The 27,090-nt window shown below is 48.1% G+C and overlaps 1 protein-coding gene across 6 annotated transcripts; it reads left to right on the top strand.

Moving 5' to 3' along the window:
- Positions 1-1,096: 1,096 nt before the first annotated feature.
- On the top strand, positions 1,097-27,090 carry METTL22 (methyltransferase 22, Kin17 lysine). 6 transcript variants are annotated; one of them, XM_003417727.4, is made up of 11 exons: positions 1,097-1,187; positions 3,559-3,726; positions 5,364-5,747; positions 12,246-12,286; positions 12,376-12,520; positions 15,107-15,178; positions 17,278-17,331; positions 18,667-18,747; positions 18,982-19,084; positions 21,003-21,171; positions 22,936-23,504. In XM_003417727.4, exons 2-11 carry the CDS (start codon positions 3,594-3,596, stop codon positions 22,969-22,971), a joined length of 1,218 nt encoding a protein of 405 aa, XP_003417775.1. In that variant the 5' UTR covers positions 1,097-1,187; positions 3,559-3,593; the 3' UTR covers positions 22,972-23,504. The 6 variants fall into 6 exon arrangements, with proteins under 6 accessions (XP_003417775.1, XP_023413157.1, XP_023413156.1 ...); XM_064295568.1 differs by lacking the exon at positions 1,097-1,187 and adding an exon at positions 1,194-1,964 and having other exon boundaries at positions 22,936-23,508; XM_023557387.2 differs by lacking the exon at positions 1,097-1,187 and adding an exon at positions 1,977-2,636 and having other exon boundaries at positions 22,936-23,507.

A 27,090-nucleotide genomic window follows, 5' to 3' on the forward strand; every position in this document is an offset into this window, starting at 1 on the left:
CAGTAGCTCATAAAGCTGGGATAGGCAGCTCTGGGCACTTCAAACACCATGTGTCGGGCAGATGTGACCATGACGGTCATTCACTTCTTTTGTGCAAGTGCCTCCTATTTCGAGTAGGGGACAGGGATGAAAGTTTGCCCAAGCCGGAGCTTCCTCTAGGCTCCCCCAGCTGGTGGTGTAATTGGAATGCTATTAGGTCCCTTTGAGTCGTTTCTCATAGTGGCCCCATGTGACAAAGGAGAATTCCCCTTGGGGTTTCCTAGGCTGTAATTTTTACGAGAGCAGATTGCCAGGTCTTTCTTCCACGGAGCCACTCTGTGGGTTCAAACAGCCCACCTTAACAGTCCAGAGCTTAACCACTGCACCACCAGGGTTTCTCTGCAATTGAAATGGAGGCTGAATTTCACTGCTTAGACCTGCAGTGACCCTTAAACCCAAACCAAACCCATTTCTCTCCAGTCGGTTCTGACCCATAATGACCCTCCAATCTCGGGCTTCAGGATGCTTGGAAGACAGCTTAAGTCTTTTCTGCTAGTTTGTACTAAAGCGTGACGTTTGTACTGGATTTCACTTCCTCCTGGGCTCCAATTCAGTAAGCTCCTGCTTTAACCTGGTGTCGGAGACTCGATGAGTGACTGAATGAATAATTACCAGTTATGAATAATAATAACAGTGGACTCAAACCTACCAACAGTCGTGAAGATGAGCAGGACAGGGCAAAGTTGGAGCCGACTCCACAACAACTACTAACAACAGGAACAATAATGAATTGTAAGAGCAGTGAGAACGATAATGGTAACACAAAGGCAGCATGCTGGTTAACAGCACAGGTCCTGGAGCTCTAGCGCCGGGGTTCGAATCCGGACCTCACCATGTAGTAGCTAGGCGCCAGTTCGTCCCCCTAATGCGCAGGCCCTTCCCCACTGAGGTGCCGGCACCTCGGCAAAGGTACCCAGCTGAGAGCAGCGCCTCCTCAAGCCTTTCCGCGCCTCCCTGGCACCAAGAGCTCAGGTGCCCGCGCACACCAGCCGTCCTGGAACGCATGCGCGTCCCGTGCGCGGAGGCGTGGCCACGGCGCGGTGCGTAAAGAGGGCGAGGCCGCGCCTGCGCAAACCGGCGGCTATGGCGGCCCCCTTAGCCCTTCCGTGTTAGGGTTAGGTGGGATTCCAGGCTGCGCCCCGCAACGGGTAAGCCTCCCTAGGTGGTTGGCGGGACGTGGTAGAATACGGATCGCCTCCCGGCGCTGATCTTGGCTTTGAAATTCCCGCTCCCACGCACCTGAAGCTCAGGGTCTTAAGGCTCGTCCGCATTCACTGCCTAGGTTTCCCCTTCTGAGCAAGGGTTTTGGGGGGAGGAGACCATGTCCACATCTGAGTTTCTCCCCGGGGTCCAGGAAGCCCCCTCAGTCCCGGATTAGAAAGAGAAGGCGATGCCCTAATTGTGACTGCCTTGTGAGAGGGCAATGCTAACCCACAAGTGCGGGCTTCAAGGAGACTCTTTTTACCTTAGCCAGGGCCAAGCCCTTTCCCCGATCCCCTACGCCTCGGTTCCTCTAGGTTTTCAGTCTTCACACACCCTCCCCTCCGCTATGCCTGAACCTTTATAATATGACTTCCAGTTCCTGATTTTTGAATGAATGAGTGGCTCCTGGCAGGAAGAAAAACTGGAGGCAGGGAGGTATTTCAAGCCCCTGGTCTCAGTAAACTGCTTCTTGGAGCAACCTTGACTGGGAAACCATAGGGGAGGAACGTGGACAGTGTCGGAGTCTGGTCCCCTCAACAAGGACACCTGTCAGGGTGTCCCCTCTGCATTCTGGGTCTCCGTTCCCGCTCTGCCCGGTGGAAAGGGAACGGAAGCCTAGACAGGCCCTGCCTGCATTCCCATGTGGAGACTCTGAGTCAGCTGTTCCTAAGTATGGAAGCTGACCATTGCCTTTTTCCAGCTTCCCAGCACACGCATTGGTGGTATTTATTATTATTATTGCTATAATGATAATCTAATTGTTATTTATTGAGTGTGTACTATGTTCTGGTCCCTGAAAGTGCTTATTGTCTTGTTTAATCCTTACCCAGGCTCTAAGGTAGGTACAAAACCACAACCAAACCCATAGCTGCAGAGTTGATTCCGACTCACAGCAACTGTATAGGGCAGAGTAAAACTGCCTCATAGGGTTTCCAAGGCTGTAATCTTTATGGAAGCAGATCACCACATCTTTCTTCCACGGAGCAGCTGGTGGGTTCAAACTGCTGACTTTTCAGTTAGCAGCCAAGCACTTACCTACTGCACCATCAGAGCTCCTTATAGGTACAGTAGTCCTCATTCCCAGCAAACTGGTTCTGGGGAAAGCCCCTTAAAGGGAATCTACTTTGCCTGGGACCCCCAATTGCAGGGTTCATCTAATGGGAAGCCTGGGTAGTTGGAATTTTAAAATTGAAAATTCAACTAAAAATTAAGAACATGAGTTTTTTTTTGGTCTGTATTTAAGAAAAATTGGTTGTTTATTTTGCTATTCCCTTTCCTATTTTACGATTTTCATGATCAAGTATTCAAAAAAAAGCTGGAAAAATACAAAAAGGAACTGATAAGTTATTTCATCAGTATAAATGGAAAACCAGATGCCTTGCCATAAATAGAAGGTAACTATGAAAATGAACGTAATCCAAACAAAATAAAATTAAATTCTAGCCGGATTCTTTTTCCTTGCCAGGCTCTGAGACTTTCTCAGTTATTTTAAAAGGGAGGTACTTTCTCCCAGGGAATGCCATGCTGTTTACTGCCTAGGAGTCCCTGGGTGGCTCAGTTAAGTACTTGGCTACTGTCTTAGTTCTCTAGTGCTGCTATAACAGGACTACCACAAGTGGATGTCTTTAACAGATGGAAATTTACCCTCTCACAGTCTAGGAGGCTAGATATCCAAATTAAGGGTGCCAGCTCCGGGAATGCTTTCTCTGTCGGCTCTGGGAAAGTATCTTTGTCATCAATCTTCCTCTTGTCTATGAGCTTTTAAGTACAGGGACCCTGAGTCCAAAGGATACATGATCCTGGCTCTTTTTGTTTGGTGGTATGAGGTCTCCATGTCTCTGCCCCATTCTCTCTTTTGTATCTCAAGAGGGATTGACTTAAGACACAACCTAATCTTGTAGATTAAGTCCTGTCTTCTTAACATAACTACCACTAATCCCACCTCATTAACATCATAGAGGTAGGATTTACAGCACATAGGAAAATCACATCAGGTGACAAAATGGTAGACAATCACACAATACTGGCAATCATGGACTAACCAAGTTGACACATTTTGGGGGAGGGGACCCAATTCAATCCATAACAGCTGCTAACTGAAAGGTTGGTGGTTCAAATCCACCCAGAGGCACCTCAGAAGAAAGACCTGGTAATCTACTTCTGAAAGATCATAGCCACTGAAAATCCAGTGAAGCACAGTTCTACTGTGACACATATGGGATCGAATCGATGGCAACTGGTTTGGTTTTCAGGGGGTATGTTTACACTCTGCGCCTTTGTGACCTGCTGGCCTGAGAGATGTTCTCTCCCCATCAGGTGCTCCTGCCCAGAATTTACGTGGAGCCTGGGTCATGGTCCAGCCAGCTCCCACCCCAGCTATGGACGAGGTTACCTTCAAAAGCGACACCGTTCTGTCAGACGTCCACCTTTACACCCCAAACCAGAGACACCTCATGGTGCGGCTGAATGGCATGGGGCAGCCCGGTAAGGCCTGGATGTGTGTGGAGGGCCTGGTCCCCCACAGATCCCATTTGTCTTCTCTTTTCTCGAACTCATGTTTTTGGGGAGAAGGCTGCGTTGTTTAACTGTTATCCTCATACCACTTCCTCAGTGCTCTTCCTTCACTGAGCAGCTGTTTCCTGAGCGCCTCCTGTGTGCCAGGCCCGGGGCCCAATGCTGGGAATGCTGCAGCGATTGAGCGAGCTCTGCCCGCAGGGAGCCCATGTCCAGTAGGGGAGACAGCACTGGGGACTCCATCTGTCCCCTGCTCTCCACTCACATCCCCACCCCAGCCATGGTGTCATGAGGGAGAGGTAGCGTGAGAGGAAGGAGTCTCATAGGTCAATGCAAGGAGTCTAGATTTTATTCTAAGAGTAGTGGGAAGCCGCTGGAGGGTTAGGAGCATTAGGGGGATGCTGTGATTTTATTTGCATTTTTCAAAAGATCCCCTCTGCTGCAGGGGGAGAGGGTGGCAGGGGTATGCAGGAGAAAAGACAGCAAGTCCTGGTGGGAGGAGACTGAGGCAGCCAGGCAGTCTATGCAAGTAGCTGGGCAGGGTGGGCCAGCATAGAGGAGCAGCCTGAACTCCACCCTAAAAGCCGAGAAGAATGTACCCAGACAAAGGCGGGAAGCACAGGCATCACAGGCAGAGGGAACGGCCTGTATGAAGGCCCACAGGGAAGAGCTGTAACCAGGCCCTGTCTGCTGTGACTCTGCCTATGGTGTTCACAATGTCATTTGCCTTGGAGAAGGGGGAGAAGTGTGAGCTCCATCTTATATAAGGTGGTGTGAAAGGAACAGAAGGGGAAGGAAAGGATGGAAAATAACGGGTCTTGAATGCCCACTGTGTGCTAGGTGCCTTGTATTCATTATCCCACGCTACCCTCAGGATGGTCCATCCGAGGGGGGAGTTACTACCTTCCTCATTCTGCAAATGAGGAAACTGAGTTTCAGAACAGATAAGTGACTTGCCTAGAGTCAGACTACCTTAGGAGGATTCCAGCCCAGGATGATTAGCTCTGAAGCCTGCACCCTTCTGTTCCAGCCCTCCTCACCTGGCACACATATTATTATTGAGACTTGCCCCTTTGGCTTTCTAGCCACGAAACAGTGAGGGCACTTTAAGTCCTCATACTGTTCTCCAGGCCTTAAGAGGTGGAGCAGAGTGGTGAGAAGGGCATGGGCTTAGGAACAGAGCCAGCTGGGTTTGAACCCTGCCTCAGCATCAGCCACACACTGGTTGTATGGGTTTGGTCAGCTCACTTAAGTAACTTCTCTAAGCCTCCGTTTCCTTATCTGTAAAACAGAGCGTATAATACTACCCTCATAGCAATTGTGAGGATTAAATGAGGTAACATGGGCCAAGTGCCTATAACATTGAAAAAAAAAAACTATGGTCATAAAATGGCTGCTCTTGGTGGTGGTCATTGCTGCTCTTGGTGGCCCCAGGATCATGGTTGAAGCAAATGGGGCTTTTCTGCTAGCATTAGTATGTCTGCACCTGGCCTTTAAAACTCTTCCAAATCAAATTGAGAGATCAAATTTTCTAAAAAGGAGAGAAAAAGAAAAGAAGACCCCTTGGAAATATCCCCATCCCATTTTGTTTTCATCTTGCCTTTCAGTTTTCCTGTCCCATTTCAAGCTCCTATGGAGCCAGGACTTATTGGCAGATTCGGGGGTTGATGGTGGAGTCCACAGGGATATTCACACCGAAGGGACTCTGCCCTCTGGGACAAGCCCCCCAGGATCCCCTCCAGGGAGTGAGCACGGTCATGAAGATTTCTGCCTCCAGACTGGAGTGCACACCGCTGGCCAGGAAGGGGCAGGAGCCCAGCTGGACGAGGATGGGGACTTGGACGTGGTGAGAAGACCACGGGCTTCCTCTGATCTCGACCCAACTAGACCTTCAAGAGACAAGGTACACCCCGTGATTCTCAGACAGGAAGAAGACGATGTCACGGGAGATGAAGCACAAGAGAGCAGCCTCTGCAGTGTCATCAGAATAGGTAATAAAGGTCTGGCTTGTCTGCAGCCCATGGTACCCATCAGGGAACATGCGTGGTTTGAGCATTGGCTCTGTGTTCAGGCCTAGGCTGGGTGTTACAGGGCAAGACGAGCAATCAGAACCAGCTCAGGTGAGACTGAGAGCAAGCAGTGCTGCTGCCTGCAGGGGGAGCTTCAAAACACAGTTAGGTCACTCTCTTGCTCAAGTCTCCTTGATGGCTCCCTATTGCCTTGGGGATAGAGTCCAAACAACTCAACTTGACTTATTAGGCCCTGTGTGACATGGCCTCTGCTCACCTCTTTAGCCTCATCTCACTCCACCACTTCCCCTCACCGCCCTCATACCCTTCCACACTCTTTTTCACCTGAGGGCCTTTGTTTGCGTTATGCCTCCCTCCCAGAGTACCTGACCCCATCTCTGCTTTCTTAATGATTCCTAATTGCTTTTCAAGTCCCACCGTAACCATCACCTCCTCCAGGAAACCTTGCTGCTACTTCCTCCCACATCATCCTTCTGGTCTGGAGTTTACCAGGGGTGTGGAGTCATGAGTAGAGTTTGTGGAAGGCTGGTCTGGGCAGACAGCAGGGAGCCAGGGGCAGGTTGCTCAACCTCTCTGGGCTCAGTTTCCATGTCTGTGAATGGGTACCGCAGCCTCTAGCTGTGAGGAACTAAGACAGTGAATGTCAAGCTCTCAGCAGTGCCCGACACACAATAAGCGCTCAGTAAAGGTGAGCTGCTGTCAGCTTTAACCCAGGGGACTGCTCTGAGTGGGCAGAAGGGGGGCCGTGGCTGAGGAAGAGATGTACAGATGTACAGACTGAGTTAGCAGATGAAGTGGGACTCATAGTTTCCCAGTCTGATAGTGGCAAGTACAGGTCCTCATTGATGCAGACCTCCAGGCTGATCTTTGATGGTCTTATGATACCATCGGGGTAGTCTGAACAGAAAACGTGATTTTCCACTGGAGAAAGGAGCTAGCCCTTGACCCTGGCTGGGGAGACCAGGAAGTCAGCTGGGTCCGGGTTGCCCCGCCTCTTCCCTGAGCAGACATGCCAGGCACCCGCCATGGTCACTCTAATGATCACCATGATGGTCATCCCAAAGAAGAAAATTGCCCGTTCCAGTGCCAGAGGAGTGGTGGTAGCCCAGAGCCTCTCTGCCCTTCAGACCAAGAGCAGCATCATCCAGCACACGAGGGAATCATGCCCCTCGAGACCACCGCACCGGCTCCTTGGCGCCTGACCTCATGGAGAATCTGCACGGCATTTATGGGTCTGGTCCCAGGGAGCCCCGGCATCATGTGCTGCTCATCGGTCTTTGTTCTGCCCATCCCTGAGCGTCTCGCTCTTGCTCTTGTCAGGCTGCCCGGGCATCCCTTTTGTTGTCAGTGTCAGCAAAAATCACATCTGAAGGCAGTTTTCTGTCAGTTTTCCACCTGACTTGATTTTTAAGTCCTTTTTGTTTCCATTTGGCTTTAGAAAAACACTGTTACATTTTTGATCTAAGTAGTTTGGTTTTTTTCTCTGTGACCTTGAGCTAATCATTTTCCCTCCCTGGGCTTCAGTGACCACCAGCTGTACCAGGGCTCGGGACTTTGACTAGGTCAGTGGCTTTCAAACACACCCCGAGCCCTTGCTCTCTGCCAAGTGCTATCTGGCTGAACCCCATTACAACCCCATAAGCAAGGTGGTAATGTTGTGTCTGCATTCATAAAAGAGGAAGCTGCAGCTCCGAGAAGTCAAGTGCCTCAAGTCACCCAACTAGAAAGTGACAAAGCCTGGTCACACCAGGTCTGTCTGACATCTCAAAAGGGAGGCAGACCACCCCCTAAGAATACAGCTGGGGAGGCAGAACTTAGGCCTGTGAAGCCACTCAGAGAAAACGACACACCATGTGCAGCCAAGACCCCAGGGGGAGGTGCCCTGGCAGCAGGAACCCTTGGAACTGGGGGCCGAGGGCCAAGGACAGGTTTGCCAGGAAGACTTTGGGAAGTGATGGTGGGAGATGGGGAGCAGGACCCAGCGAGGGGAGCTACAGGCCAGGCCATAACCAGGGGATAGTGAGAGGGAGGGCTGCAAAGATGGGGGCAGAGGGGACAGGCAGTGGGTGGAGGCTGCTGACACAAAGGACCTAGAACAGGGCTGTGGAAACAACAGCCAGAGCAGGCTTCATCACCCCCTCCCGAGGCCTTCAACACGCCAGGGGAGTCACTGTGCCCTTCGTTCTGAGAGATGTCTGCCCAGGGCTTTCTAAACCATGTCCCGGGGGTGCTTTCAGGTTCTCCTTCTTCAGGGCTGGTGGTGGAGGAGTGAAAAGCAGTCAAGCAGCAGACGCAAGCTCTGGAACCCAGCGGCCCAGGGCACAATCCCACATCGGCCACCTGCCTGCTCTGCGACCTCAGGCAGCCTGCTTCACCTCCTCAGGCCTCACGTTCCTCTTCCACAAAGGAAAGGGGCACTGGGTGGTGCAAACAGTTAAGGGTCTGGCTGCTAACCAAAAGTTGGCAGTTCAAGTCCACCCAGAGGCACCTTGGAAGAAAGGCCTGGCAATCTGCTTCCAAAAAATCAGTCATTGAAAACCCTGTGGAGCACAGTTCCACTCTGACACACACGGGGTTGCCAGGAATTGGAGCTGACTTGACAGCAACTGATTTTTTTTTTTTTAACAAGGGAAAGGAGATAATACTAGAACTTATTTGACTGGGTAGTTTTGAGATAATACTAAAAAAATACTAATTAAATGAGGTATTGCTCACAAAGCATTTAGCACAGTGCCTGGCACAGAGAAGGTGTCCTGTAAATGTTCAGTGAAGGAACTCAACTCCTGGGTGTGTCAGTGGAGATATTTCTGCTCCAGTTTTCAACCAAGTGGCTACATGTTAGGCCACTGTTGTTGTTGTTGTTAGGTGCTGTCAAGTCGGTTCCGACTCATAGTGACCCTGTGTACCACAGAACAAAACACTGCCCAGTCCTGCACCATCCCCACAATCGTTGTTATGCTTGAGCCCATTGTTGCAGCCACTGTGTCAGTCCACCTGGTTGAGGGTCTCCCTCTTTTCCGGTGACCCTCTTCTTTAGCAAGCATAATGTCCTTCTCTAGGGACTGATACCTCCTAACAATGTGTTCAAAGTATGTAAGACACAGTTTTGCCATCCGTGTTTCTAAGGAACATTCTGGTTGTACTTCTTCCAAGACAGATTTGTTCTTTCTTTTGGCAGTCCATGGTGTGTTCGATATTCTTCGCCAACACCACAATTCAAAGGCTTCAGTTCTTCTTCAGTCTTCCTTATTCATTGTCCAGCTTTCACGTGCTTATGATGCAATTGGAAATGCTATGGCTTGGGTCAGGCACACGTTTGACTTTAAGGTGACATCTTTGCTTTTCAACCTTGAGTATACCCCACCTGAATTTAGAGACCATCTCAAGAATAGATTTGACGCTTTGAACACTAATGACTGAAGACCAAATGAGTTGTGGAATGACTTCGAGGAAATACATGAAGAAAGCAAGAGGTCACTGAAAAGACAGGAAAGAAAGAAAAGACAAAGGTGGATGTCAGAGACTCTGAAACTTGCTTTCGAACATCGAGCAGCTAAAGCAAAAGGAAGAATTGATGAAGTAAAAGAACTAAACAGAAGATTTCAAAGTGCATCTTGAGAAGACAAAGTAAAGTATTATAATGTCCCGTGCAAAGAACTGGAGATAGAAAACCAGAAGGGAAGAAAACGCTCAGCGTTTCTCAGGCTGAAAGAACTGAAGAAAAAATTCAAGCCTTGAGTTGCAATAGTGAAGGATTCTATGGGGAAAATATTAAACGACACAGGAAGCATCAAAAGAAGATGGAAGGAATACAGAAGAGTCATTATACCAAAAACAATTAGTCAATGTTCAACCATTTCAAAAGGTGGCATATGATCAGGAACCAATGGTGCTGAAGGAAGAAGTTCAAGCTGCTCTGAAGGCGTTGGCAAAAAACAAGGCTCCAGGAATTGACGGAATATCAATTGAGATGTTTCGACATACAGCTGCAGCGCTGGAAGTGCTCACTCATTTATGCAAAGAAATTGGGAAGACAGCTACCTGGCCACCTGACTGGAAGAGATCCATATTTATGCATATTCCCAAGAAAGGTGATCCAACCGAATGCGGAAATTATAGAACAATATTATTAATATCACACGCAAGCAAAATTTTGCTGAAGATCATTCAAAAGTGGCTGCAGCAGTATTTCAACAGGGAACTGCCAGAAATTCAGGCCGGTTTCAGAAGAGGACGTGGAACCAGGAATATTGGTGATGTCAGATGGATCCTGGCTGAAAGCAGAGAATACCAGGAGGATGTTTACCTGTGTTTTATTGACTATGCAAAGGCATTCGACTGTGTGGATCATAACAAGTTATGGATAACATGGTGAAGAATGGGAGTTCCAGAACACTTAATTGTGCTCATGAGGAACCTGTACATAGATCAAGAGGCAGTTGTTCAGACACAACAAGGAAATACTGAGTAAAGTGAGGAAAGATGTGCGTCAGGGTTGTATCCTTTCACCATACCTGTTCAATCTATATGCTGAGCAGATAATCTGAGAAGCTGGACTATATGAAGAAGAACATGGCACAGGATTGGAGGAGGACTCATTAACAACCTGTGTTATGCAGATGACACAACCTTGCTTGCTGAAAGTGAAGAGGACTTGAGGCACTTAATGACAATCAAAGACCACAGCCTTCAGTATGGATTACACCTCAACATAAAGAAAACAAAAATCCTCACAACTGGATCAATGAGCAACATCATGATAAACGGAGGAAAGATTGAGATTGCCAAGGATTTCATTTTTCTTGGATCCACAATCAACAGCCACGGAAGCAGCAGTCAGGAAATCAAAAGATGCATTGCATTGGGCAAATCTGCGGCAAATGTTAGGCCATAGCAATTGGAAATCCTTCTGAAAGGATATTTTATTAAGAGTAACTTCGAAACCACAATATCAAATCCAGCCAAGATGCTCTGACTCATGGCAGCCCCCTGTGTGTCAGAGCAGAACTGTGCTCCATAGGGTTTTCAGTGGCTGGTTTTTAGGAAGCAGATCACCAAGCCTTCTGAGGCACCTCTGGGTAGACACCAACCTTTCTGTTAGCAGCCGAATATGGTGACCATTTGCACCACCCATGGACTCTACTTACACTGTAATTCTCCAGTCCCTTCCCTCTTCTCTCTCACCCTGTCCCTGCTCCTTCTTTGTTGTGAGCGTGTGGTTTGATTTGTGAGTCACCCTACTGTTCATGTGTGGGCGCGCACACGCACACATGTACCTGCGCTTTAATTTCATAGCCATTCCCATCTCATGTGAAAATACAGGAGTGAGTTCTGACTTAACAGAAATGTTTTACCTCATTCTTTTGCTCCTTCATCTCGTATTTCTATTCTCTGCCCCCCGCCCCATGTTTTATCCTAATATATTTTGTGCTTGAGAATACTCATAAGTAACTTACCATACTTCTTGGTTAAAAAAGGATATAAATTCAAACTTTGTTAATTTCTAGTGTGGCTCTAAGTGTAATGAAATATTTTGGAATGAGTTGCAGTTATTAGTAGCATATAGCTGATCAAAACAGCATAAGTACATCATCATCGCAATGTGCAGTTATTGAACATAAAAAGTGTGATGTGATGTGTGTGTTTAATTAGGTTGGGATCAAGCGCTATCATGACCCTAGTCTGAAAGAGCAAGCTAAGTATCAGTCTGCGTTCTCCAGAGAAACGGAACCAATAGGATATAGACAGAAATATACAGAGTCCCTGGTACAGACACTCTGCTCCTGGCCAAAAGGTTGGAGGTTTGAGGCTGCCCAGAGGCACCTCGGAAGAAAAGCCTGGTGATCTACCTCAGAAAATCAGCCACTGAAAACCCCATGGAGGGCACTTCTGCTCTGACACACATGGGGTTGCCATGAGTTGGGGTTGACTTTGAAGATGTATCAAGACGTTTATTTTAAGGAATTAGCTCGCACATTTGTGGGCCGGGACATCCAAAATCTTTAGGGCAGGCTAGAAACTCAGTCAGTTGGTGATGCAGCCTTAAGGCAGAATTTCTTCTTCTCCAGGAAACATATTTTTGCCATTAAGGCCTTCAACTGATTGGATAAGGCCAACCCACATTACGGAGGGCAGTCTGCTTTCCTTTAGGCCAACTGTGTAGATGTTAAGCCCATTTACATAGCACCTTCACAGCAGCACCTAGATGAGGGATTAATTAATTAACTGGAGACAGTAGCCAAGCCAAGCTGACACAAAGACTGGCCATCACGGCCACAGGGCCAGTCCATGAGCGATGCTCACACACCCCTGCCCAACCAGTGGTACGGCCTGTTTTTGTTTCTCTTTAGAACGCTAACCGCACTCCCATCCGACCATGTTTGCAAATTGCCATCGGCCCCCTTCCTGTGGTTTTCTGTCCACCCCATTTTCACAGTGGGCATTTCTCTCTTGGTCCAGAGCACACCATGGCCACCTCCCTGGAAGACGTTGGCAAGCAGGTGGGTAGGTCCTGTCCACTCCTCTTGACCCTGAAGGGCTCTACCAGGGGCCTCATGCTGCATGCTGTTGCTTGTCCATGTCCCTGCAGGTGTGGCGGGGCGCCCTGCTCCTGGCGGATTACATCCTGTTCCAACGGGACCTCCTCCGGGGATGCACCGTGCTAGAGCTCGGGGCAGGCACGGGGCTCGCCAGCATCGTCACAGCCACCGTGGCCCAGACCGTGTATTGTACAGGTGAGGACTCAACGCCCCAGGCTTCACTAAGCATGTGCTGAATGTCCAAAAAAACAAAGGCAGGTAACTGAAACACAGATGTTGGCTCTCATTGACTTCGTTGTGTTCCTTGGTTTCTCCCCCTGTATTGTTTTTTCAATATTGTCAGAATGACCCAGTGACACCAAGTCAGTGGAGGTGACATCACCCAACAGAGACAAGACCATTTATGCTTCAGAGGCATCAGTGCCTCTGCTGGTCTTTCTGCTCACACCCCCAAGAGAGCAAACAGTTCAGGAAACCATGAGGAGTGGGCCCTTTCAAAAGGCTTTAAAGAGTCCCTGGGTGATATAGGTGGTTAATATGCTCAGCTATTAACCCAAAGGTTGGAGGTTCAAGTCCACCCAGAGGCACCTCAGAAAAAAACCCTGACAGTCTACTTCCAAAAAATCAGCCTTGAAAACCCTATGGAACACAGTTCTATTCTGACACACGTGGGGTCACCAGGAGGCAGAGTCAACTCGACAGCAATTGGGTAAAACTTTAAAAACAGATTTTGGAGTGGGTTTTTTTTCCCCTGACAATGCAAGTCTTTCCTACTCTTTGTGGAGATTGTGTAAAGCAGCAAATAAAAATCACTTCATTTTATGACCCCCAGATTCATTCAGCAGCATACCTACTGTATTCCAGACTCAGTTCTAGAAGCGGGAGATCCAGCAGCCGATAGAACAGACCAAGGCACTGCCTTTGGAGAGCTTACACTTTAGAATCTGCATTTTAACAGTTTTTATATTTTTTTTATTATTTTCTTTCCTTTTTTGTGTACAGACACCCAAACAACAGCTGAAATTAAATTACATATGTATATGGTGCTATATTCTGCCCTTAAAAACATTTTTGCATGAGCACGTTTCCATGCCATAAGGAATTATTTATGAACATGACTTTTAATGTTTTGTCTTTTTTTTAACCATTTCCCTATTACTGGGCATTTTGGTTGTTCCTGTGTTTTTTGCATTTGTCGGTAACATTGAAATGAAAATCTTTGTACTTCATCGTCTATTAATCCTCAGACTAGATTCTTAGAAATGGGTATGGCCATAAGCTTTGGCTATATATTGCCAACATGCCTTTTTTAATAGTTTTTTTTATTGTGAAGTAATTTTAGGCTCACGTGTTGTTGTTGTTGTTGTTGTTGTTAATAGGTGCTGTGTAGTTGATTCCAACTCATAGTGACCCCATGTGACAGAGTAGAATTGCACATAGGATTTTCTAGGCTATAATCTTTAGGAGGGCAGATCACCAGGTCTTTGCTGGTGGCACAACGGTTAAGTGCTCAGTTGCTACCAAAAGGTTGGCAGATCAAACCCACCCAGCTGGAGAAAGTTTTGTCCTATAGGGGTTTTTAAACCATGTTCCCTAGTGTTGAGTTTATGAGCTCCCTCTGGGGCTTGCAGAGGGATAAAGGAGGGCCACCTCCAGAACCCCAAACCCTGTCCAGCCAGCGCCACTCCTCTCTTACCTGTCCAGTACACTAGAATCCCACAGAAGATCTCTTTGTTTACAAAAATGTTCATAGATAGTGACTTAAAAACCACTGCGCCTGCCCTGACTTCAGCCAGGCTTGGTGCTGGCCAGGCATGCCCTGTCAATGTGCTCCATCTCCCAGGGCCCCTGGGGAAGGGACTGGTCCTTTCCTTTGGTGAGCAGGGGCTCCACCCTGTGCCAGGCACTGCAGGGTCCCTGGAGATAGGATCAGTCTAGTCCCCAGGAAGTGGGATGGGATGGGAGTCCACAGCCACTGTGGGCCCTCCAGATGTCATTACATCCTCTACCCTACACACATTAAAAAAAAAAAAAAAAAAAATAGGTTCTCCTAATTGATCATTAATTTTTGGCAAAGCACTGCTTCCTCCGGGGAGGACTCACTGTACCACGAGTCAGTTCTTTTCAAATGCTGAGAAATCCCACCTCATCAGAGTGGCTGGGGGCTCAGAGGAAGGCACACATGGAAGCAGACCCCCTGACCTGGACGAGAGAGTGTGTCTCCTACCTACTCAGACCTGCTCTGGGTTTGGGTTAATCACCCAGAAACACTCTTCTGGCTCTGATATCTGCAGTTTCAAAGAGCAACCCTTGATTTGGAGTCAGAGAAACCTGGGTTCAAATCCCAACTTCCACTCCTACGGGTTGAGGGACATTGTTCAGGTGGTCATACCTGTGAAATGAGACCCATGACACCAGCCCACAGGCTTGTCGTTAAGCCCTGAAAGGATGAATGATGGGAAGTGCTTTGTGTGTTCTATACGCTCAAAAAATGATTGGAAAACATTAGGTGTGCTCACCCCTCCCTCTGAAACACACGTAGGGTTTGTCCCCACCAGGACAATCATCTTCCGTTCAGAGGCGTAATCAAATAGAGCTTAAGTGAGTATCTCCCTTTTGGTAATAAAGAATCCAGAGATGCTTTTCTCTAATTTCTACTTTGCCCTTCTCTGCAGATACGCTGTTTTTATACCATTGCTATCAGCTGTCTCTGGGCAGAAACATGGAGATAACGCTGCTGTGCCGGCTGGCGCTCTCTGACCAGCCCTTCTGTCATTCCAGATGTCGGTGCCGATCTCTTAGCCATGTGCCAGCGAAATGTTGCCCTCAATGATCACCTGACTGCTGCCAGAGGTGAGTGGTCTACCTGGGAGGGAGGTTTCTGTGCTTGGCAGGTGGGACAGGCACCCACTGTGGCCACACAGGGAAGCAGGGCTCCACCTGCTCCCCAGACACCTGGGTGATGGAGGAGAGGACACGGTCTTGCCCTTCACGTGGCTTCAGATTACAGATGACGCTGTCCTTAGGCTATCTCCTCCTTCCTACACCAGCCATCACAGCTCACTCCAGTCCTCAAGCCTGGATGCAAGTTGAGCCGCCTGCCTGGTCTCCCCAGCACTGTGCTTGCCATCCAAGCTGCCCTCTGTGGGCACCCTGAGTGACCTTTCAGGATGCAGGTCTGACCACTCAACCCCTCACCGAGAAACTTCCCAGGGCTCCTGTCACCTCTGGATGATGTCCAAGCCTCCCTGCTCCTGCCCTGCCTGCTCTTCCTGACTCCTCTCCTGGCAGTCCTACTGCCCAGCCCTGTTGTCCAGCCTGCCAGGGGCTCATTTCATGTCACCCTCCCTCTCCCTGGGACACCCCCATCCCCAATCCCATCTGCCTGTCAGACACTTACACCACCTGCAGGAATAACTTCAGTGATAAGTGACAGCAGCTGTCTCCTAACCGGACTACCCTGTCCAGACCATCCCCCTCAGGGCTACCTGAGGGCCTTCTCCATACTCAGGTCAGGTCACTCCAGCCCTACGGCTTCCAGCCCTTCAAGGTTTCCCGTTGTTTCCCAGTGTAAAGACCAAATCCCTCCTCATGGCCTGGGTTCTGCAGAGCCAGGCCCCTGCCCCCCCTGCTGCCCTCTACCCACCTCATGCCTGGCTCTCTCCATTCTGATCAGCCTGGCCTTCTCTGAGGTTCCCCTCCCCTCAGGGCCTTTGCACTTGGCATCCCTCTGCCTGGAATACTCTTTCTCCTGTGAACTCCTGATCACCCTCAGGTGCCTAGACCTCCAGGTGAGGTCAGGACCCTCACAGACTCCCATGACACCTGGAACCTCAGCACCCTGGTGGCATAGTGGTTAAGTGCTACAGCTGCTAGCCAAAAGGTAGGCAGTTCAAAGCCACCAGGTGCTCCTCGGAAACTCTATGGGGCAGTTCTACTCTGTCCTGTAGGGTTGCTATGAGTTGGAATCAACTCAACGGCAATGGGTTTGGTTTGGTTTCTGGGTTTGGTTTGGTTTTTGGGTTTGGGTGATTAGCTGACTAGTGTCTGCCACCCCCATTAGATTGCATGCTCCATGAGGGCAGGGCTAGGTCTGTGTCTGTGTTTGTTGAATACCCAGTGTACAGTTGGCAGCTAACAAACAGAAGAAGGAGGGAGCTAGCAAGGAAAAGCAAAGGCTTGAACCTCCTTCTCTTTGAAGCCTCCCCTCACATCCTCTGGTCTGGCATAAGAGTTCCTTTCTCTCCTGTGCACCTGGTATATCCTTTTCATATTCCCCTAACCCCACTGACTTGTAGTTGTTTATTAACCTGCCAGTTTCCCCTCCCAGGCTGGTTGATCCTCAAGGATGGGCACTGTGTCTAATAAATCTGTACATTCCCTGTGTCTGGCAAAGTACCTGATACTTAGCAGTCAAAAAATGCTGGATATGAGTGGACAGGAGGATGGATGGATGGGCGAGTGGGTGGGTGGGTGGATAGATGGCTGGGAGGGGGGAGGATGGAAGGAAGGATGAGAGTATGGATGGGAGAACGGGTAGATGGGTGGGTACTTGGATAGATGGGAAGTTGGATGATTGGATAGATGGGGGGGGAGGATAGAAGGAAAGATTAGAGTATGGATGGAAGGATGGGTAGATAGATGGGTGAGTGGTTGGATAGATGGGAAGTTGGATGATTGGATAGATAGAGGGGAGGGGGGAGGATAGAAGGAAAGATTAGAGTATGGATGGGAGGATGGGTAGATAGATGGGTGGGTGGTTGGATAGATGGATGGGAAGGGGGAGGATAGAAGGAAGGGTGAAAGTATGGATGGATGGGTGGGTAGATGGGTGGATGAGTGGGAGAGAATGGATGGATGGATCTTGGTGTATAGTGTAAAAAGTTATCTTTTTTCGTAGTTCTTTTTGGAGTATGGGGAGTTCTGTGTGTCTGTTTCTTGTTTTCACACAGGTGGAATAGTCAAGGTCAGAGAACTGGACTGGCTGAAAGACGACCTCTGCACAGGTGTGTGTTATGGCTCCCCGCTGTAGCTCTGTGCCATGGCCCTGAGCAGCAGAGTCCCACGACTCACTCCATTGGATGATGAGTGACAGCTGCCATTCTTGGAGCACCTGCTGCATGCCAGACCCCTTACATTCCTTTTGTCATTGAGACCTCACAGTTTCACTATATAGGTATGGTGGTTCCTAAGTTATGAGTGAAGACTGGTGCTCAGAGAGGTTAAGTGATCTGCCCAGGGTCACACAGCTAGTAAATGGCAGGATCAGGGTTTGAACCCAAATCTGTTGGTGTCTGGGGCTTAGACCATTTCCAGTCCAAACAGTGGTGCCCCAAGAGTCCCGACTTGTCCCAGGCCAGGAAGCAGCCTCCTGCTTGGTGGCCTGCCCTCAGCCACAGCAGGAAGTAAGACAAGTGGGTTCTAAATGTCTCACACAAATCCCTTCAGCTTTTTCTTGCTTTTTCAGTGTACTAAAAGGCTTCTTTTCTTTTCCCTGTCAGATATCAGACTGACAGGTGAGGAAAAATCATTACTTGTTGAGTCCCCGTCACCTACCACGTACTTTGCATGCCTTATAGATGTAAATACATGCATAGGTCTAAACCACTGCCATCGAAGTTGTGTATTAAAGTCTGTGTAGTATCTAGTACCTTATATAGCTCAAGGTGGACACTCAGTAACCAGAACATTTAGGATATGACCTTTTGACCTTCCCACCAATCCTAAGAAGGAACTATTACTCTTAGCCCCATTCTGGTAACCCTGGTGGCACAGTGGTTAAGTACTCAGCTATTAACCAAAAGATCAGTGGTTCAAACCCACTCAGCAGCTCCATGGGACCAGAACCTGGCTATCTGCTCCCATAAAGATTTACAGCCTTAGAAATATGGGGCAGTTCTGCCCTTCCTATAGGGTCGCTATGAGTCAGAATCAACTCAATGGCAATGGATTTGGGGTTTGTTTGTTTATAGATGCAAAAACTGAATCCCAGAGAGGGAAAGCGACTTTCTTGTCACACGGCAAGTCAGTGAGGCTGAGTATCATGGCTGTGGTGCAGATCATGTCTACTCAGGGCTGCCGGCCAACACCACGGGAGAGGCTGAAATCCAGCCCGCCTCTCACTGGTCTGGTTAGACTCCCTGGCAAGGCACTGTCGACCCGTGCGGAAAAGGCACCTGGGGCTGGAGTGCCAGGGACTCAGGACTGTTTGGTGGTACCCACTGCACTGAGCCACTCCCATCTCCCCTGCCGTTTCTTCTGCAGCTTCTCAGTCAGTCTCTGTGAGAGCTGGTGGCAGCAGAGAAAGGAACAAGCATGAGACATCTTCTCTTCTTTCACAGATCCTGAGGTCCCCTTCAGTTGGTCAGAAGAGGAAATTTCCAACTTGTACAATCACACCACTGTGCTTCTTGCAGCTGAAGGTAAGAAATGCCTTTGCCATGGCAAATTTTGTTGTAACAGTAAAAACCACAATGTCCCCTTCTGAGTTGAGTTCTCAGAGGCGTCTTTCTAGAACATTCTATCATATCTCCCTGCAATTTTAATTCTGAAGACTGTCACTGGTCTGTGTTGTTAAAATGTCTGCATGGGTTCCCTGAGAAATACATCTCTTTAATTTGCACATTTTACCCTAATGCGTTTTACTCTCTCCACAGTGTTCTATGATGATGACTTAACTGACGCCCTATTTAGAACAGTCTACCGACTCACTCACAAACTGAAAAATGCCTGCACAGTCATCTTGTCGGTGGAGAAGAGGTGAGGTCCGCACCTCAAGGGTAGAGCTGACTTGCCTATCAGCCAGATTTTTATCTTCCTAATGTGCCTTTGGAAGCCCTGGTGGCATAGTGGTTAAGAGCTATGGCTGCTGACCAAAAAGTCAGCAGTTTGAATCCACCAGGCACTCTTTGGAAACTGGGGCAGTTCTACTCTGTCTTATAAGGTCACTATGAGTCGGTATCAACTCGACAGCAACGGGTTTGGTTTTTTTGTTGTCGTTGTTAATGTACTCTTACCAATGTCATTATTGTTACTAATTACCATTTATTGGGCACTTGCTGTGTGCCAAGCCCTGTGCTCATCCTCTGCATACATGATCTCTATCAGTAGGCGCCCTTGTCCCCATTTTACAGATGAAGGGAGGAAGGCTGGGACTTCAGGGGCTTTCTAAGCTACATCAAATGCATACGTATACCAGAGCCAGAACACTTCACCACCACACTCTGTAGCCTCTTTTCTTTCTGAGCTTTCTCTCCAAGACACCATCTATCTCTTCACCATCCCCAGGTTCCCATTCTTCCAGACAGAGCCTCACCACCCAACAAGCCCCCTCCCGGACGTTTCCACTCAAATACTCAAAAGTGCATGACTCCTGTTTATTGAGTATCCACCTTGCAAGATACAGTGTCAGACAATTTGCACACATTTTTTTCTATTACTTACAATAGTCCATACCTTTCTGAGAGGCAATTTGGAACATGTAACACAAGCCATAAAAATGAACATCCTTATTGACCTAGCAGTTCAACATCTAGAAATTCATCCTGTGGAAACAGTCATGGTATGTACAAAGCCATCTGTACTTGTATATCCATTGCAGTGTTGTTTATACTGATACTGTTCAGGCCTTCTTACAAGGCACATACCATCCAAAAGCAACGTCTGGACCTCATTTGGCTCCTGATTCTGTAAATTGTAAAGGAAAAATACTGAGACTGGTTATTTGATACAGTAGAATTTTTGTGAAATTTGTCTTAAGTGCGATAATGGCATTGCTGTTTTGTTTTTTAAAATGTCTTTGTCTTTACGCGATCTACACTGACGTTTATGGAGGACATGCTGCGCTGTCTGGCATTTGCTTTTCAGAAACCCAGTGGTGAGGGCCAGAGAGAGCAGAGGTGGTATGAGCGTGGCCATTAGTTGGCAGCAGTTGAAGCCGGGAGGTGGGTTCATGGTGGTTCATTACACTACTTTCGCTCCTTTTGTGTGTTTGGTATTTTTCATTAAAAAAAAAAAATTCTTAAAAGAGGAAAAGGTGAAGAGTTTGAATTTAAAGATAAATAGTCTTGCAGATTAGGCTGTTGGAAGGTGAGAATGGCAGGAGTGGGAATGATATAAGGACTGGTTCCAGGATCACCCTCTCTCTGGAATTTTCCAGCCCCCGACTCTGGAAGTCATCATCTCTGCCCTCCATGCCCTCAGAGCCCACTGCACTGCCTCTGCCACTGCCTTTTGTTCCTTTGTTCCTCACATGTTCTTTGGGCAACTACCAGGTGCCAGATGCCCTGCTGGGTGCAGGTGGGCTGGCGAGCAAAAGCACTCAGAGGCCTCACCCTCAGGCGCCACCTGGGTTTGCCTCTCACATCAATTTGTAGCTCTTCAGAGGTGGAGACTATGTCTTCGTCTTTCAAGTGTTGTAGTTCTGGATGTGCGACTGCACCTTTCTTAGCCTCAGTTACCACATCTGTAAAACAGGAGTGCTGACCATTTCCACCTCCCAGGCCATCAGACAGATCCAGAAAGGAGATACGTGAAGATGCTTAGCACACAGCAGCCCTCAGCTAAACTCCACTGGTGTGAAGCAAAGTCGGTGAGGCAACAGGAGAGCAGGCTGTGAGGAGAAAACAAACCCTCCCCAGTTGTGATGGGCACTGTGTGTCGGCTGGTTGGTTTCCAGGCTGAACTTCACGCTGAGGCACTTGGATGTGACGTGCGAAGCCTACGACCACTTCCGCGCCTCCCTACACGCACTGGAGAAGCTGGCCTCCGGCAAGGTGCGGTTCACAGTGGAGCCAGTAGAAGCTGCCTTCCCACAGCGCCTGGCCTACGAGCGCATCCAGCAGCTGGTAGGTGCGGTCCGTGTGACTGCAAGGGTGACTCCGGGACAAAGGAGCCACTGAGCCAACTGTCCAGGCCCAAGCCCCCGCCCTTCGGTCCTGAGGGGATGAAGGCTGCAGGTTTGGCACTTGCCTTAGTGAAACCTGTTGGGGGATGGACAGATGGATGCCCCATTCTTAACCATCTCCAGGGGGGCTTGTTCAGCAAACACAAACCTTCACCTTTATAGCACGTTCGTGCCTGTGGCAGTTCAGATTCCAGAGGAAGCAAGACCCAGGCCGGAAGGATGGCTGGGGAGCAGCAAGTCAGTGGAGGGGAAACTGGGTGGGTTGAGATCTTGACGCAGGGTCTCCGGGTGTAGCCACTGCTGGTCACACTCACTCATGTACCAGACAGGCTGGCCTAATTACCAGTGGCCCTTCTGGCCCTGACACAGTGGGATTCCATCACATTAGACCCTTAGTAATCATCCTAGGGTTCCTGGTGGTGCAATGGTTAAGCACTTAGCTACTAACCAAAAGGTCAGCAGTTTGACCCCATCCAGTGTCTCCATAAGAGAAAGACCTGGCGATCTGCTCCCATAAAGATTACAGTCTAGAAAACCCAATAGAGCAGTTCTTCTCTGTCACATGGGGTGAGTATGAGTTGGAATCGACTCAATGGCACACAATAGTAATCCTAGTAACAACAGCTAACACTCTCCAGGCGCTGTGCTAAGCGCTTTTCCTCACCATCTTGGTTAATCGGCACAGCAGCAGGTGAGACCAAGTCCCTCACCCAGCTAGAACCTAATCCCCAGCCACATCACACTGCAGGTCACATTACACTATGTCCAGATTACAAGGTGGCTTCACGTAAAGGTCCCTTAGCCTTGCCAGGAGCTGGCTCCATGCATGTCCAGAGATCAAGAACTGACTTGTCCTTTCTGTGTTTTGGTTGTGACCTCCCTTCCTCTGGGGCTGGGGAGACCCAGGCCTGGTCTGAGGAGGAGAAGGGGAGGATGCCAAGTCATAAAGGGCTCTTTCTTGCTCCCTGCCTCTTTCCCCAGCAAGCGTAGCATTGAATTTGTGTCATTCCTTTGTACAAGGACCTTTCGTTTATCACTGCTGGCCCCCTGCCCTGTCCATTCGGGCAGCCTCCAAGTCAGTGGCACACACACATATCTGATGAAGGCCACCTCATAGTGAGGGCATGCAGTGTCCACTAAGAATGTGGTGTGTTTTGTACATTCTCCACCTGCCATCATTAAAAGTAATACAACATGTCCAAGAAATCAGCCCCTTATGAAATTCAACAGCCACGGTACATGGTGCCTTGTTGTTAGATGCTGTCAGGTCGACTGACTCATAGCAGCCTTATGTATAACAACAAAACATTGCCTGGTCCTGCGTCATCCTCATAGTCTTTGCTATGTTTGAGTCCATTGCTGCAGCCACTGTGTCAGTCCATCTCGTTGAGCATCTCCATATGACCCCTCAAGATGGAGAAATCATGACAACTTCCTGCCTTTCTCCTGCATCCTTTTGATCATGACCCTCAGATGCTCCTCGGTTACTGCCAGGGCCTTGTCCATCCAGCTGCTCCCCCACAGTGAAGCAGACAGAGCAGCCAGCGAGGAGGAGGCAGGCAGAGGCTCCCCTTCCTGTAATAGCGTGTGTGATGCTGTCAGGCAACTTTTCTCTCATGCTTGTTACTTTCCTTTGTGAAGCTGCCACAGACTCATTTCCCTATGTCGAGTTCAGGCTTAAAACTCCCTTCTCCGTTTGTCACAGGAGCTGTGGAAGATCATTGTGGAGCCAGTCACGTGATGGGGCGCGTCGACAAGGCCCGGCTTCTCCCATAGAAGTGGCGCTTCTCCATTGTTCTTGTAATACGCTTCCAATAAAATCAAAACCTCACCAAAGGAACTTGCCTGAGATTTTGTCACTTTAATTAAAGGATTTACCTTAATGTACCTTAAATGACCCAAGAGGGCTCTCTGGGGTATGGTGTTACTTCCCAATATCTGCCAGAGAGTGGGCCTGGGAGTCGGTTAAGTTGCCTGCAGTTTTTTTATTTTATTGTTTAATTGTATTGTGTTAGAATATATGTAATAACATTTGCCATTTTAACCATTGTTAAGTGTACAGTTCAGTGACACCAATTACATTCACCATCCCGTGTGACCATCGCCACTCTCCATTTCCAAATGTTTTTACCCTGTCAAACTCAGTGCCCCTTCAGCAGTAACTCCCCATTTTCCCTTGCCTCCAGCCCCAGTTAACCACTAATAAACTTTTGTCTCTACGCACTTGCCTATTCTAGGTATTTCACATAAGTGGGATCCTACAATATGTGCCTTTTGTGTCTGGCTTCTTTCATTGAGCATGTTTTCAAGGTCATCCGTGTCAGCGTGGACCAGGATTTCACTTCTCTTTATGGCTGAGGAATATTCCTTTGTATGAATTCACCACAGTTTGCTTATAGCTGCCTGCGTTTTTAATGCTGCCGGCTTATAATACATGTCCCAGGACATATCGAGGGCTACTTGGTCAAGTTGGGCAAATTTTCTCAACCTGATTTCACTCGAGTAAATTACTGGGGCCACACACTTGCACTGGGGAAGCCAGGGCTGGGCCTGCAAGTTTTAATGCTCCCGCTGCCTGTGTCCTCGGCTTGCTTCTCCGCGGAACACCCAGCAGTTCAGACTCCCAGGTCCATCGCACCCTTGGTCTTTGGCTTGTCCAGGGGCTAAGCATCTGCAAGTCTGAACTCTTTCATCCCCCCAATAACTCCAGGGAGTCAACAGCCTGGTTATACCCGCTTTATGGTTGATAAGACTGAGGCTGTAAAAGGAAAAAAACCTCCATTAGGTCAGGTACCTTGTTTGTCTTAAACATCACTATAACCAACAAACCCACTGCCATCTAGTCAATTCTGTCTCATTGGCTATAATCTCTACAGAAAGATTGCCAGGCCTTTCTTCCATTGTACTGCTGGGTGGGTTTGAAACATCAACTTTTAGTTAGTAACCGAGTGCAAACTCTGCATCATCAAACATCACTATAACCCTGGCATATGTCTAGCCCAAAGTAGGTACTCAGCACATATTTGTTGAATGAGTAGATATGAATTATTACAGCCCAAACAGTGGTTCTCCACTGGGGACAGTTTTGCCCCCCAGGGAACATTGAGCAATGTCTGCAGATAGTTTGGGTTGTCACAGCTTGGGGGAGGGGTGCTACTTTCATCTACTGGGTAGAGGCCAGGGATGCTGCTGAACATCCTACAGTGCACAGGACAGCCCTCCTCCCACTCCAAAAAAGAATATTTGGCTCAAATTATAAATAGTGCTAAGATTGAGAGACCCTGACTTGGAAGAAGGGGACTAGCTACTTTAGGAGAGAAGAATGGATCTGAGGCTGAATCTTCAGTGAAGGAAATGCAAGAGAATGACTCGGAAGACCTATTAGATGTTGTCAAGTCCATTCTGACTCAGCGACCCTACAGGACAGAGTACAACGGCCCCATGTGATTGCTCAGGCTCTAATCTTCACGGGAACAAATCAGTTAGCAGCCGAGTGCATAACCATTTCGCCACCAGGGCTCGTTTCAGAAAACCTACAGACTAAACTATCCCTACATCTTATTTGTTGTTAGTTGCCACTGAGTTGGCTCTGACTCATGGTGACCTTATGTATAGCAGAACAAAATTTTGCCTCGTCCTGCACCATCGTCACGATCATTAGTGTGTTTGAGTCCATTGCTGTGACTACTGTGCCAACCTGTCTCATTGAGGGTTTCCCTCGTTTTCTCTGACCCTCTGCTTTACCAACAATGATGTCCTTTTCTAGAGATTGGTCTTTTCCTGTGGACTTATCCAAAGTAAGGGAGTCGAAGTCTCTCCTTCCTCACTTCTAAGGAGTATTCTGGCTGTATTTCTTCTAAAACCTATTATTTGTTCGTTTTGTCATAAAGACTCTAAAAAGATCCCTATTTTACATAAGAGAAGCTGAAGTTCAGAGAGGTTAAGCAACTTGTCTAGCATCACACAGCTGCCAAGTGGCAAAGTCAAGCTTGGGGCCCATACCTGACTCCAGGCCCATGATTTTTCCACAATACCGCGCTGCTTCTCTTCAAGCAATCCTTGTTCTCCAAGGCTCCGTACACAGAAACTGCCTCTGAGAGACTTGCCATAATTGAGCAGACTTGGAGATCGTGACCAGATGTATTAATAAAGGGTCTTCAAAATAACCCCACTAGGCAGAGCTCCCAGCTGGTGATTTGTCAGAGCTAACAGTGACGTTTTTCTAGCACTCCTGGGGACAAGCCCATAAATATAATTGGCACCAAGCAATAGCGTTGTCATGGCTTTCACCTGGTACGTTAGGGAAAACTGTTTTCATGTCTAAACCACCCAGCCTGAAAGCTCTAAGTGGAGCCCCGAATTCATCTTCCTCCACTATAATTCAAACTATCCTCAGATTCTTGTTGGGGTCCAAATGTGCCCTTATCACCAGGTTTTATAGTGTTTTACTTCAGCTTCTGCAAGTGCTGGCTTGCCGTGATATTTCAGAATCATGAAACCATCAGGATGTTCTGCCCAGGAATTAACCTGGGCCATTGTACTCATTTTGGGAGGGAACAGGGGAGAGGCACATTCTAACATTTTCAGAAAAATATACAGCCCAAGGAGGGGTGTTGGTCATTCAGCTGTAACCTGCATATTTTTTAAAAATAAAAGCAGTTTGCCCTGGTGTGCCGGGTGACAGTCATAACAACTCTGTGCTTGGTACCAAGTAGCAGACTGATTAAAACCAGCAAATAGTGATGCTGTAGCCCCCAACATTCTCCAACTAATGTTCATGAATCACCCGGGGCTTCTTAAAATGCAAATTCCAATTCAAGAGGTCCAAGGTGGGGCCGAGGCTACATTTCTTATTTTCTTTTTTTTTATCATTTTTATTGTGGTAAAATACCTATAACAAAACATTTGCCATTTCGATGTGTGCCCGAATTATGCCCACCATATTATGCAACCATCATTATTATTCATTTCTAAGTTTTTTCATCACCCTTAACAGAAACTCAGTGCCCCTTAAGCAATACCTCTCCTCTTCCCCTCCCACCCACCTCTGGTATCCACTAAGAAACTTTGAGCTCTACAGATTTGTCTCTTCTAGATATTTCATCTAGGTGGGATTGTATAGTAGTTGTCCTTTTGTGACCGACTTATTTCACTCAACATAACATTTTCAGGGCTCACCCATGTCGTATCATGTATTAGAATGTCATTCCTCTTTATGACTGAATAATACCCCATTGTATAAATAGACCACATTTTTGTTTATCCATTCATCTGCTGATGGACACTTGGGTTGTTTCCACCTTTTAGCTATTGTGAATAGTGCTGCTATGAACACAGGTATACATGTATCTGTTTGAGTCCCTGCTTTCAATTCTTTCGAAATTCCTAGGAGTAGAATTGCTAGGTCACATGGTAACTCTGTTTAACGTTTTGCAGAACTGCCATGCTGGTTTCCACAGCAGTGGTACTATTTAACAGTCCCACTAGCAATGGATGAGGGTTCTGATTTCTTCACATTCTTCCCAACACTTGTTTTCCTTTTCCCAATAATTGCTATCCTAGTGGGGGTGAAGTGGTGCCTCGTTGTGGCTTTGTTGTCCCTAATCAGTCCCTGATGACTGATGACGTTGCAGGTGCTGCACTTCCAATGCGCTCCAGGTGATGCTGCGGCTGCTGGTTCGGGACCATGCCGTGAGGAGCGAGGTGTGGACTGTCATTCCTGGTTAAGAGCACCAGTGCAGGAGCTGGGCGGACCTGGGTTCAAATCCTGGCTCTGCTGCGGAGCCACTGGATGACCTCCGACAATGACCTAGCTTCTCTGAGCCTCAGTTTCCTCATCTGTAGAATGGTAAGATATCTT

This window comes from Loxodonta africana, chromosome 12, assembly GCF_030014295.1.
Source record: "Loxodonta africana isolate mLoxAfr1 chromosome 12, mLoxAfr1.hap2, whole genome shotgun sequence".
Taxonomy (NCBI): domain Eukaryota; kingdom Metazoa; phylum Chordata; class Mammalia; order Proboscidea; family Elephantidae; genus Loxodonta; species Loxodonta africana.